The 14,042-nt window shown below is 37.5% G+C and overlaps 3 protein-coding genes across 3 annotated transcripts; all 3 read right to left on the bottom strand.

Moving 5' to 3' along the window:
* Positions 1–754: 754 nt before the first annotated feature.
* LOC106936733 (peroxisomal biogenesis factor 19-like) lies at positions 755–5,271 on the bottom strand (the record flags this gene model as incomplete). Its single annotated transcript, XM_015017917.1, has 7 exons — positions 755–2,012; positions 2,400–2,444; positions 3,027–3,197; positions 3,281–3,454; positions 3,530–3,615; positions 4,627–4,789; positions 5,170–5,271. Coding segments are annotated over 7 exons (828 nt in total), but the record flags the coding sequence as incomplete, so codon positions are not given.
* A 300-nt stretch (positions 5,272–5,571) lies between these two features.
* Positions 5,572–6,594, bottom strand: LOC106936734 (coatomer subunit alpha-like). Its single transcript, XM_015017918.1, has 4 exons — positions 6,383–6,594; positions 5,992–6,105; positions 5,838–5,911; positions 5,572–5,706 (listed from the first exon to the last, which is right to left on the bottom strand). Exons 1-4 carry the CDS (start codon positions 6,420–6,422, stop codon positions 5,587–5,589), a joined length of 348 nt encoding a protein of 115 aa, XP_014873404.1. The 5' UTR covers positions 6,423–6,594; the 3' UTR covers positions 5,572–5,586.
* Positions 6,595–8,101: 1,507 nt separating this feature from the next.
* Positions 8,102–13,594, bottom strand: LOC106936741 (peroxisomal biogenesis factor 19-like). The gene is made up of 8 exons (XM_015017923.1): positions 13,473–13,594; positions 12,517–12,605; positions 11,974–12,136; positions 10,877–10,962; positions 10,628–10,801; positions 10,374–10,544; positions 9,747–9,791; positions 8,102–9,359 (listed from the first exon to the last, which is right to left on the bottom strand). The coding sequence occupies exons 1-8, from the start codon at positions 13,534–13,536 to the stop codon at positions 9,273–9,275; spliced, it is 879 nt and encodes a 292-aa protein (XP_014873409.1). The 5' UTR covers positions 13,537–13,594; the 3' UTR covers positions 8,102–9,272.
* Between the last annotated feature and the right edge of the window lie 448 nt (positions 13,595–14,042).

The raw sequence follows: 14,042 nt of genomic DNA, 5'->3' as shown, positions 1-14,042 counted from the left end.
TAAATTTAAAGTATATAATTTATAAGTATGTCAAAACAAGGTAAATTACTTCAGTGACAATATGTAGTGCTTACTGTCTTTTTTTTGTCTCCAAATGGTTCAACAGAAAATAACATCAGAACATCATAATGTTAAAACAATTCGTGTGTGGAGCATTTTTTGTTAGTTTAAAACATACGTTTTCTTCATACAGTGGTTAGTATATCCAGAAATTATACTTAAATGAAAGTAGTGCTACTTTAATAATATAACTTCAGTAAAATAAAAAGCACAGCGAGTAAAACTTACTGTAACTAGTTACTAATCACCTGATATTGTCCTGTAAGATGATATAGAAAATCTGCAATTTGGTCACATTAAGGACTTTGGTATTTGTCCTTTGCAAAAAGTACTTTATTAAACACATTAGAATAAAATGGTTGAGATTTCATAACATGCCTTTAATTGTGACACAAATGAAACTAACGTATACGAATAATAAATTGTGGCTATCTTGGAAAACTTTTTGAACATTTTATGTCTTTATTTACTCTCAAAAATGGTCAAATTTATGTCTTATGTTTTATATAGAGATGTTTCTTTTTATGTTTTTAAGGCCGCTTCGAGTCTGAATGTAGTAAAAAATGTAACATACAAATTTTGTTTCAGCAACTTCTTATAAAAAGGAAACCAACTGAGTAAAAACACAGACTAAAAACACATTTCTATACACATATCAATGTTTATTACATTTACAAAACACAGTAGTGTCATAACAGGTTGCATTTTGTTTATTTTCAGGGTGCCGGGTCGGCCCTGAGAGCTGATTACCCTTAACCCCAAACCATGTGACCAAACCTCTGCAGCCGCTTCTCATTCAGCTGCTTCTGATGGACCTCTGATGTCTGTTCAGTGCATAGCTAAATCCTTTGACAGTACCCTTTTATTGTGCCGTTACAGATGGGCTGATGGCCGTGTCATTTCTGGACCTCTCTCTATTGTTAAGAGGAAAAGTGTTGTCTATGAGGCAAAGAGTCGCTGATGAAAAGTGGGTTTGCTGGAATAAACAAACCAAAAAGTGCTAACATCAGGGCGTTGATGCGTTACCAAACAGTCCACCTGCACACACGTTGCACATTTATCCCTCCTCATGTGACACAATGTGATGCTTCTCCTCTCACCTCTTCTAGAAAGACATCTTACTTGCGATTATCGCTCTAAAAACCCACTGTGGTCGTTTTGGGGGTTTTTCCTGCATGTTAAAAAACACCGGGAATCACGCAGGAAGCACTTAGTACAGTAATTGAACACTGTAATGATCACTGTAACCACAGCAAAGCCATTCAGGAATCGGGTCCGTCACTTCACATCAAAACCTGGGAATGGGGATAACGGGAGGGGAATGGATCTTGTTAAGTTCCTTGCAGATTAATTATTTTAAAGTTTTAAACAAAAAATAACATTTTGTTGATCAAAACTACCACATCTTTATCTCGTTATTAAAACTATGACTGAATTAGCCAGCTGAACAGCAGCAGAAGAGCTAAAAACTGAACTCTAGCTGCTTGTGAAAAGGCACCATTCAAACCTGCGAGTTGTCAGGAGAGAATTCACCACGAGGCTAAACAGTCAGTAAAATCAACACGGAGAACAGCTGAGCTCATTTCTTCTCCAGAAAATCCTGTTAAAATTAATCGCGGAGGAGTTTCTGCAATCGCTAACTATCACAAATATCTTTGATGGTGTTAGAGAGTATTTGGGTTTCCTTTTGGGTTTTTCCCTCCAGTTGTTTTTACACACACACACCTTTCTATGAACAGAACCTGCGTTCTGATCTCACTCCTTCGTGACCCATGTTTCACTCTCTAAAGTCCTTCCTGCTGCTGAAACACACACAGAGGAACCGTTTGGCTTCAGATCTTCTGACGGACCGCCGCACCACCTCATCACATGACAGAGCACTGCTCCGCTGCCCCGGCCCCGCCCACTCCCGGCAGGTTGAGGGAGTCCATGTCAAAATTAAAGCCCGGAGGCTGCAAAGGAAGCAGAAACAGGAACCTTCATGAGTAAATACATCTCACTTAGACGCCTTTCATCACAACATCTAACACAAAGTTCATATTTTTTGGCTATTTTTATGTATATTGCCACCTTCCTAAAATAATGGCCCAAGTCATTATTTGACAAAAGTGATTTTCTTCCCCTAAATTATCTTTTTTGGCAAAAACAATAAACAGATAAATCACTTTGACAAAAAGTAATTTTTTTTGCCTTGATCATCTGTTTTGGGAAAAAGAAAAAAAAGAAAAGAAAAAAAGATTAAAAAGAAAGAAAGAAAAATTTTATTCCATTTCAGGAAACCTTTAAGACGAGATAAATTTATTACACACAGAACAAACAGATGCTGTAAATCAGCTTACCGTGTCGCCTGCCAACTCCTTAGGCGGCTGGCCAAGATCCTGCAGCTGTAAAATCAAACAAATATGACCAGCATTCATTATTACTGTCCACATTCAGAAAAAAAAAACAATCTCACCAACCTTCTTTCAACCAAAAAGCTGACACTTAGCATGTGTTCCTTTATAAAACATGTCTAGTCCAGCAGCCTACCGTGGTTTTGAGTTAAATAATTAAAGTTGATTGGAAAATTGAAAACATCGCTAGGTAATTATGTGGTATTGGGAGAGGTTATTAACAATACCAATGATAGTGTTTAAAATTCAAATATAAAAAAAAATAATTAAAATGAATATAATGTTTCATCCTAATTAAAATGTCCAAAATGTTTGGATCTTGTATCCATGTCTCTTTATTTGCTGAAGTTGTAGCGTATAGACCGGTAAAGACAGGCAGTGGTTCCACTGAATAATAAACAAACAAACAATGCTTAGCCTGGGGGGCCCAAGTAAAGCCTGGAGGCCCGCCAGGCTTATGATACACTGAGCCCCAACAACAGATCTAACCATTTTAAATACATAAATAGGCTGGTAAATTATAATTTCAGCTTGTTTCTTTAACATGTGTAACATGAGTAGCAGCTGAATCACCTTTTGCATCAGATCCATGATGCTCTCGAACGTCCGCTCTTTATCCTCCGCCTCCTCTTCCTCATTCTCAAACAGCTTACAGATGTCTCCCATGATCTTCGCCTGCTGCTGGTACCGCTGGTGATCCTCAGCACTGAGGGTTGACTTGTTTGTTTCCAGCCACTCTGGATACTGTTCAGGAAACAACAGTTACCATCAATATAGAACAGCATGGTGAAGATTTTCCTCATCCGTTTGTTAGAAATGAGGCAGACCTTGGAGGTGATCTCTTTGAGAGATGGATAGAGGACGTCTTTAGAGAGGAGATTCTGCATGATGGACTGCATGATGGGGAGGATGTTTCCATCTTCACCGCCTCCGTCGCCGCCTTCTTCAAGCCCCAAACCCTCCAGAGCTTTCACCAGGTCGTCTCCAGCCAAACCAGACGACTGAAACAAAACACATTGCCTATAAACTGCTGATTATTTTCAGAGCTATTATTTATTTTCTCTGACTCCCCTCACCTGCAGGTTGTCTGCATTCTTGGCCAGGCCACGAAGAGTTTCTTTAAGGCAGGAGGTGAACTCTTGCTGGGAGGCAGTATCGGTGCCTGGAGAGAACAAACAGAACAAACCATGGAAACCAGTAGAGGTAGCTTTATCAAAATGTTGATGGTTATTTTACATTTTGATACTTTCCAACCCTGATGTTAAGGTATTTTTATATTTGGATTTTATATGAAAGACAAATGCAAAGTAGCACATAATCATGAAGTGGATTTTTATTCATAAAAATTTGAACAGTACTTCTGATACTTTGCAGAACATTTTGGGGTTTGTCTCTACCAGCTTTGCACCTCTAGTGACTGAAATTTTGCCTCCTCTTTGTAAAAATCATTGAAGTGTAGTAAAACTGGATGGAGATCCAGATTATCAGCTGGATTTAGATTTAGACTTTCACCATATTCAGGCAGCAGATAAAAATGACTCAAATCTGATTTTTTTTTTAGATCAGAACAGTCTGAACCAATTCTGATCTTGTCACCCAAAAACAATCCGATCTGTGCCACTTCCATATGTGGTATTAAATCAAATACATATCTGATTGTTTTCAAAGTGTCTGCAGTCAGGACGGTCATGTCACGTTTTATTTAATGTAACATGCATCATAATTCTGGACCAGAAGAAGCCAGACACTGTAAATCCTGACGTAAACAACGGATGAAAATTACAATTTTGAAATTCACCAATCCCGCCACTCCTGGTCCAACTACGCCTCTAGAAAGACTTTTATGACTTCTAATAAAATGTTTAAAAGCAGATGTCAGTGGATCGAAGTCTGCAATCGAGTAAAAATCTTTGAATATAAGTGGTTTTATTTATAAATAAAGAGAACGTAAAAACAAAAGTACCTTCGGTTCCACCTAAGATCCTAGCAAGGTTTTAATTAATCTCTAATAATTTTGCCATAATAAATAAAATATAAAGACTATCTCAATTAACCATCTGTTCTGGCAGGTCAATTCTGTATCATTGTTGAATTAGAGTTGTGGTCCGCACAAGAGAGATGAGATGAACTCTGCTCCAAGAAACTGTAAATAAACTGTTCAGAGAGCACTTACCAACTTTTCCTGCAGCCTCTGAGAGTTTGTGGAAGTGCTGCAGGAGTTCTGATTCCTCCTGGGCGAGCTCGGACATGGCCTTCTCAAACTCCTCCCTGGCCTGGGCCGCCATGTCCCCTTCAAACAGGGTCTCGAAAAGTTTGTTGTCCTCTAATAGAGGGGGCTGAATAAAAACAGAAACATTTAAATAAACATACAGGTTATTTTTACCTGCATTTACACTGCAGGTGAGAAACTAACCTTTTCACATTAGTTTAAAATTGGTGTTTAAGACTTTAAAGAAGTGCCAAAATGTTTGGTCAAATAAACTGTCAAATGTTAAAAACCCATAATAAAGTAAAAAAATTCTGTAGAAGTTAAGAAATAGATTGAGAATTTAAATTTCCTTTAAATTCTTCATTTTAAAGGTAAAATAGTTCCTTTCTAAGAGATCCAAAAGAGAAAGAAAACTTCTCACAGTAGCAACTTGAGCATAGTTTCTCATTATCAGGAGGAGAAATCAGCCTGCTGGAGAAAAGTGAGCATTAAGAAGTTAAAACAAACCTTTTCTGCCCCGCTGCTGGCAGAAGATGAAGCAGCTGCAGGTTCCGGTGCAGAAGCAGCAGATGCTTTATCAAAATCATCCAACGCACCTGAAGAGACAAGATAACATCAGGTCAGATTAAGCTGGTCTCAAATCTAGGAAACATATGAGTTTAATGACTCTAAAATTGTACCCAGAGTAATTTTTTTTGGTTAGGGTTACTCTAACCAANTGAATATAGATTTTTTTCTAGGAAAGAAAATATCCATATATATCGCAAAATCGATATTATTACACAGCCCTAACCTAAAGTACAGTCTGTTATTATTACTTCTATTTGTGTGTACGTCTACATACTATAACTGTCTTGTCACATTGCTGCTGTCATACCTTAATTTACACACCGAGGGACAAATAAATTTGATTTCTACTCTATGTTAAGAATAAGAATGTGTTAAACTTGTGGAACAACTCACATGGTGAAAGAACGTAGTTCTGATGTAGTCCAGGTGTCCCAAAAGGGTAAAGAGACAGCGTCTCAGCTTGTAGTTCCACACCTGGTTGAACAGATATAATGTTAGAGATTTCCAGAGATAACGGTACCATGAAAGATCCAAACATTGCTTAAATCATGTGATTCAGGTTCATATGTGTGTTGCTGGTCATGCAAAACAGAAGCAGTGATCACCTTGATTTTGTAGTCATCTCCTCCAGACACAAAAAGAGGCTGCTGCTTGTGGAAATCAATTCCTCTGACAGGACCTGTAGGGAACAAAACAAGTTTGTATGGAAAACGATGCAAAACTTCAACTAAAACAAACATTTAAAAAGAGCTAATTTACCATCGTGTTCATCAAATTTGTCGATCAGTGTGCACATCCGATAGTCCCACAGCTGGATGACACCATTGTGCAAACTTGCAAGAACCCATGGCCTTTTTGGGTGAAAACTCAGACCTGAAATATGAACACAATTTCAACTATAACCATGAATCCGTTAAAAATCTGAATAGCAACATTAGCGATAGCTACGTAGATGTGCAAGTCGTGTCATTTTAACATTAAAAGAGATACTAAATACAAGACAATGGCAACGCTGTATAGAATATACAAAACTAAAACAACAAATCCTTTATTTTTTAACCGTTACACCTTATGGAATAAATAGTTGGTAGAAGTATCGCCCGCTAGCTGGAGCTAGCATCGATGCTAACTGCTATTAGCAAACTCTTACCTTTCACACGCGCAGACTTGGTTTCAAATTTTGTTAGCATCGTCGCTGTTCAAATCTTCAGGACAAATTATTAAAAACTATCCTTAAATTGTCTCAATCCTAACAAAAGGAACCACTCAAATGTTGCAGAAAGATTGTTTCAGACGACCTGGTCGCCTTCGCCCATTTAGCCGACTTCTCTTTTCCTGACACGTAGTCGCTTCTGACTTCCGACGCAAATCTGACGCAGAAAGCTCCACGGCACGGGCGCATAGAAATACAACACACAGAACGGCAATGACAAGCGTCTCTGAGCACAACAGCTAAAATTCAGTCATGGCAACTCTAGAAGACCTGTTTCTTTGCGGATTTACAGCGACGATAAACCATAACATTACACATCATAATTATAAAACTTTTGCAAAGAGCTGCCTATGGTTCAGAGGTGGCTAGAATAGCTAAATATGTTACTTAAATGAGAGCAGCATTATTTTAATATTACATGAGCCGAAGTAAAAGTAATCGTAAAACATAGTCAAGTAAAAGTGAAAAAATAGGGCTATTTGGCACTAAATGGTTGATAAAAGCATCTTAATTTGTGAAAACGATGTAATCAGACAGACACAAATATAAAGTTATGTGCAATTTTTCTAAGGAATAAAGTAAAAATTTACAAAAGAAAAAAAAACATTTCAGAAGAAGAGGGTTGAATACCCAGAATTTGAACTCAAGTATGAGTAGCACTATTTTAATATACTTTTACAATACTTTAAAAGTAAAAAGAAGCTTGCCAAGAAATATATCCAGTAAAAAAAAAAAAAGAAATAAATTTGTAAAAGACTATTGAAGTACTGATTTACCGATGAAGATGGAGAAAACTATAGGAAGTTCTGGCATTTAAAAGAATGTTTAAAAAAAATCATAATTATAAAATAAATTCAGGCAAGAAAAAACATTCAAATTACTTCAATATAAACTTTTGAAACTAAATTTAAAGTATATAATTTATAAGTATGTCAAAACAAGGTAAATTACTTCAGTGACAATATGTAGTGCTTACTGTCTTTTTTTTGTCTCCAAATGGTTCAACAGAAAATAACATCAGAACATCATAATGTTAAAACAATTCGTGTGTGGAGCATTTTTTGTTAGTTTAAAACATACGTTTTCTTCATACAGTGGTTAGTATATCCAGAAATTATACTTAAATGAAAGTAGTGCTACTTTAATAATATAACTTCAGTAAAATAAAAAGCACAGCGAGTAAAACTTACTGTAACTAGTTACTAATCACCTGATATTGTCCTGTAAGATGATATAGAAAATCTGCAATTTGGTCACATTAAGGACTTTGGTATTTGTCCTTTGCAAAAAGTACTTTATTAAACACATTAGAATAAAATGGTTGAGATTTCATAACATGCCTTTAATTGTGACACAAATGAAACTAACGTATACGAATAATAAATTGTGGCTATCTTGGAAAACTTTTTGAACATTTTATGTCTTTATTTACTCTCAAAAATGGTCAAATTTATGTCTTATGTTTTATATAGAGATGTTTCTTTTTATGTTTTTAAGGCCGCTTCGAGTCTGAATGTAGTAAAAAATGTAACATACAAATTTTGTTTCAGCAACTTCTTATAAAAAGGAAACCAACTGAGTAAAAACACAGACTAAAAACACATTTCTATACACATATCAATGTTTATTACATTTACAAAACACAGTAGTGTCATAACAGGTTGCATTTTGTTTATTTTCAGGGTGCCGGGTCGGCCCTGAGAGCTGATTACCCTTAACCCCAAACCATGTGACCAAACCTCTGCAGCCGCTTCTCATTCAGCTGCTTCTGATGGACCTCTGATGTCTGTTCAGTGCATAGCTAAATCCTTTGACAGTACCCTTTTATTGTGCCGTTACAGATGGGCTGATGGCCGTGTCATTTCTGGACCTCTCTCTATTGTTAAGAGGAAAAGTGTTGTCTATGAGGCAAAGAGTCGCTGATGAAAAGTGGGTTTGCTGGAATAAACAAACCAAAAAGTGCTAACATCAGGGCGTTGATGCGTTACCAAACAGTCCACCTGCACACACGTTGCACATTTATCCCTCCTCATGTGACACAATGTGATGCTTCTCCTCTCACCTCTTCTAGAAAGACATCTTACTTGCGATTATCGCTCTAAAAACCCACTGTGGTCGTTTTGGGGGTTTTTCCTGCATGTTAAAAAACACCGGGAATCACGCAGGAAGCACTTAGTACAGTAATTGAACACTGTAATGATCACTGTAACCACAGCAAAGCCATTCAGGAATCGGGTCCGTCACTTCACATCAAAACCTGGGAATGGGGATAACGGGAGGGGAATGGATCTTGTTAAGTTCCTTGCAGATTAATTATTTTAAAGTTTTAAACAAAAAATAACATTTTGTTGATCAAAACTACCACATCTTTATCTCGTTATTAAAACTATGACTGAATTAGCCAGCTGAACAGCAGCAGAAGAGCTAAAAACTGAACTCTAGCTGCTTGTGAAAAGGCACCATTCAAACCTGCGAGTTGTCAGGAGAGAATTCACCACGAGGCTAAACAGTCAGTAAAATCAACACGGAGAACAGCTGAGCTCATTTCTTCTCCAGAAAATCCTGTTAAAATTAATCGCGGAGGAGTTTCTGCAATCGCTAACTATCACAAATATCTTTGATGGTGTTAGAGAGTATTTGGGTTTCCTTTTGGGTTTTTCCCTCCAGTTGTTTTTACACACACACACCTTTCTATGAACAGAACCTGCGTTCTGATCTCACTCCTTCGTGACCCATGTTTCACTCTCTAAAGTCCTTCCTGCTGCTGAAACACACACAGAGGAACCGTTTGGCTTCAGATCTTCTGACGGACCGCCGCACCACCTCATCACATGACAGAGCACTGCTCCGCTGCCCCGGCCCCGCCCACTCCCGGCAGGTTGAGGGAGTCCATGTCAAAATTAAAGCCCGGAGGCTGCAAAGGAAGCAGAAACAGGAACCTTCATGAGTAAATACATCTCACTTAGACGCCTTTCATCACAACATCTAACACAAAGTTCATATTTTTTGGCTATTTTTATGTATATTGCCACCTTCCTAAAATAATGGCCCAAGTCATTATTTGACAAAAGTGATTTTCTTCCCCTAAATTATCTTTTTTGGCAAAAACAATAAACAGATAAATCACTTTGACAAAAAGTAATTTTTTTTGCCTTGATCATCTGTTTTGGGAAAAAGAAAAAAAAGAAAAGAAAAAAAGATTAAAAAGAAAGAAAGAAAAATTTTATTCCATTTCAGGAAACCTTTAAGACGAGATAAATTTATTACACACAGAACAAACAGATGCTGTAAATCAGCTTACCGTGTCGCCTGCCAACTCCTTAGGCGGCTGGCCAAGATCCTGCAGCTGTAAAATCAAACAAATATGACCAGCATTCATTATTACTGTCCACATTCAGAAAAAAAAAACAATCTCACCAACCTTCTTTCAACCAAAAAGCTGACACTTAGCATGTGTTCCTTTATAAAACATGTCTAGTCCAGCAGCCTACCGTGGTTTTGAGTTAAATAATTAAAGTTGATTGGAAAATTGAAAACATCGCTAGGTAATTATGTGGTATTGGGAGAGGTTATTAACAATACCAATGATAGTGTTTAAAATTCAAATATAAAAAAAAATAATTAAAATGAATATAATGTTTCATCCTAATTAAAATGTCCAAAATGTTTGGATCTTGTATCCATGTCTCTTTATTTGCTGAAGTTGTAGCGTATAGACCGGTAAAGACAGGCAGTGGTTCCACTGAATAATAAACAAACAAACAATGCTTAGCCTGGGGGGCCCAAGTAAAGCCTGGAGGCCCGCCAGGCTTATGATACACTGAGCCCCAACAACAGATCTAACCATTTTAAATACATAAATAGGCTGGTAAATTATAATTTCAGCTTGTTTCTTTAACATGTGTAACATGAGTAGCAGCTGAATCACCTTTTGCATCAGATCCATGATGCTCTCGAACGTCCGCTCTTTATCCTCCGCCTCCTCTTCCTCATTCTCAAACAGCTTACAGATGTCTCCCATGATCTTCGCCTGCTGCTGGTACCGCTGGTGATCCTCAGCACTGAGGGTTGACTTGTTTGTTTCCAGCCACTCTGGATACTGTTCAGGAAACAACAGTTACCATCAATATAGAACAGCATGGTGAAGATTTTCCTCATCCGTTTGTTAGAAATGAGGCAGACCTTGGAGGTGATCTCTTTGAGAGATGGATAGAGGACGTCTTTAGAGAGGAGATTCTGCATGATGGACTGCATGATGGGGAGGATGTTTCCATCTTCACCGCCTCCGTCGCCGCCTTCTTCAAGCCCCAAACCCTCCAGAGCTTTCACCAGGTCGTCTCCAGCCAAACCAGACGACTGAAACAAAACACATTGCCTATAAACTGCTGATTATTTTCAGAGCTATTATTTATTTTCTCTGACTCCCCTCACCTGCAGGTTGTCTGCATTCTTGGCCAGGCCACGAAGAGTTTCTTTAAGGCAGGAGGTGAACTCTTGCTGGGAGGCAGTATCGGTGCCTGGAGAGAACAAACAGAACAAACCATGGAAACCAGTAGAGGTAGCTTTATCAAAATGTTGATGGTTATTTTACATTTTGATACTTTCCAACCCTGATGTTAAGGTATTTTTATATTTGGATTTTATATGAAAGACAAATGCAAAGTAGCACATAATCATGAAGTGGATTTTTATTCATAAAAATTTGAACAGTACTTCTGATACTTTGCAGAACATTTTGGGGTTTGTCTCTACCAGCTTTGCACCTCTAGTGACTGAAATTTTGCCTCCTCTTTGTAAAAATCATTGAAGTGTAGTAAAACTGGATGGAGATCCAGATTATCAGCTGGATTTAGATTTAGACTTTCACCATATTCAGGCAGCAGATAAAAATGACTCAAATCTGATTTTTTTTTTAGATCAGAACAGTCTGAACCAATTCTGATCTTGTCACCCAAAAACAATCCGATCTGTGCCACTTCCATATGTGGTATTAAATCAAATACATATCTGATTGTTTTCAAAGTGTCTGCAGTCAGGACGGTCATGTCACGTTTTATTTAATGTAACATGCATCATAATTCTGGACCAGAAGAAGCCAGACACTGTAAATCCTGACGTAAACAACGGATGAAAATTACAATTTTGAAATTCACCAATCCCGCCACTCCTGGTCCAACTACGCCTCTAGAAAGACTTTTATGACTTCTAATAAAATGTTTAAAAGCAGATGTCAGTGGATCGAAGTCTGCAATCGAGTAAAAATCTTTGAATATAAGTGGTTTTATTTATAAATAAAGAGAACGTAAAAACAAAAGTACCTTCGGTTCCACCTAAGATCCTAGCAAGGTTTTAATTAATCTCTAATAATTTTGCCATAATAAATAAAATATAAAGACTATCTCAATTAACCATCTGTTCTGGCAGGTCAATTCTGTATCATTGTTGAATTAGAGTTGTGGTCCGCACAAGAGAGATGAGATGAACTCTGCTCCAAGAAACTGTAAATAAACTGTTCAGAGAGCACTTACCAACTTTTCCTGCAGCCTCTGAGAGTTTGTGGAAGAGCCGCAGGAGTTCTGATTCCTCCTGGGCGAGCTCGGACATGGCCTTCTCAAACTCCTCCCTGGCCTGGGCCGCCATGTCCCCTTCAAACAGGGTCTCGAAAAGTTTGTTGTCCTCTAATAGAGGGGGCTGAATAAAAACAGAAACATTTAAATAAACATACAGGTTATTTTTACCTGCATTTACACTGCAGGTGAGAAACTAACCTTTTCACATTAGTTTAAAATTGGTGTTTAAGACTTTAAAGAAGTGCCAAAATGTTTGGTCAAATAAACTGTCAAATGTTAAAAACCCATAATAAAGTAAAAAAATTCTGTAGAAGTTAAGAAATAGATTGAGAATTTAAATTTCCTTTAAATTCTTCATTTTAAAGGTAAAATAGTTCCTTTCTAAGAGATCCAAAAGAGAAAGAAAACTTCTCACAGTAGCAACTTGAGCATAGTTTCTCATTATCAGGAGGAGAAATCAGCCTGCTGGAGAAAAGTGAGCATTAAGAAGTTAAAACAAACCTTTTCTGCCCCGCTGCTGGCAGAAGATGAAGCAGCTGCAGGTTCCGGTGCAGAAGCAGCAGATGCTTTATCAAAATCATCCAACGCACCTGAAGAGACAAGATAACATCAGGTCAGATTAAGCTGGTCTCAAATCTAGGAAACATATGAGTTTAATGACTCTAAAATTGTACCCAGAGTAATTTTTTTTGGTTAGGGTTACTCTAACCAAAAATAATTGGTTAGAGTAAACATTTTTTTTAAACAATTGTTTAAAAAAAACAACAACAATAAAAGAATTGTTTTATTGTTTGCACTATAAAACAATACCAGTATGGATCTGCAGGGAAGGCATAATAATTAATAATTATAGTGCAACAACATATTTCTAAACTAAAACCACGGTGATACAACATTAAATATATAATATGAGTGTGTGTGTGTGTGTGCCTTTCACAGTTGCAAATTAGATCGTTGCATATTAAAATTGCATTAAACAATCGGATAACAAATTAAAGATTAAAATACGTATAATTTGTTTGCAGTAGTCCTGGCAGACATTTTAGCAATCAATGTTCAAAGCCCGCTGCCTCCTAAAATGTACGTGAGTCTAAAAAAAAAGACACATAACGCAATCAAGTTATGACAAACACACCAGACAAAGGTTAGTACAGTGAAAGTACATGCTCAGAGTAAATAAAGGCAGGCTTTTTTACGTTAAACAACCAAAGCTGCTAACTGGTTTCGGAGTTTAAGTATATAAAGGAAAGTTTTTTCCACTTTAAAAGCAGTTTGAAGGCCACTAAAGACTGCTCCAACTGTCAGCGGTCATATGTTAGCTCATCAGAGTCCTCTCCGATCACCTGAACCCCCGACACGGACACAAAAACAAACCAGGGGTCCCAGTTGTGCTTTACAGGCAGTTTAACATCCCAGGGAAGACAGTCCGTCAAGACAAGCCTCCTGTCAACACTCACTGTCCAGTAGTTCGTCCAATTCTGCATCGTGTCCGCCTGACGGATCTCCAGCTCCTGACGCCATGATGTTCAACAGCCCTCGCGCAACCGGCGAACTCTTCCGAATGCTTCCGAACGGTCCCGAGAACTGCAACGTCACAACACAACCTCTGACGTAGCCGTTCAGTTGCTCACTCGTTACATCTAGCAGCACCACCTAGCGGTTTGATAGCCAACTTACCAGCCCCCAGAACCAGACTACTGATTTTGTTTTTTTGTTTGTTTAGAGACAGATATACAATATTTTGTTGTGGTTGCCACTTAATACAAATCGTTTTATTTTAGACCGTGTATTTTCAGTAACATTACTGTTGTTATATATGTGTTAACCTTTTTGTTCGTCTCAGGTCAGTAGGTTGACTTTAGCGTAAGGAGTAAATTTTTGCCAAAAGAAAAACATTTTCTAAAACAAAAAAGATGTGGAAAATTATGAGTTTCAAAATTAAAAAATGTAACTCTTGCAGGAAAAAAACTCATAAATGTTGAGAGTGGTCTTATAAATTTACCAGAAAACACTTGGAGTTTCAAATG

Source organism: Poecilia latipinna, unplaced genomic scaffold (assembly GCF_001443285.1).
Source record: "Poecilia latipinna isolate Pla-1442-1.1 unplaced genomic scaffold, P_latipinna-1.0 Scaffold2208, whole genome shotgun sequence".
In the NCBI taxonomy this organism is placed as follows: Eukaryota; Metazoa; Chordata; class Actinopteri; order Cyprinodontiformes; family Poeciliidae; genus Poecilia; species Poecilia latipinna.
Note: the sequence above shows the minus strand (reverse complement) of the source record. Positions and strands in the feature narration are given on the sequence as shown.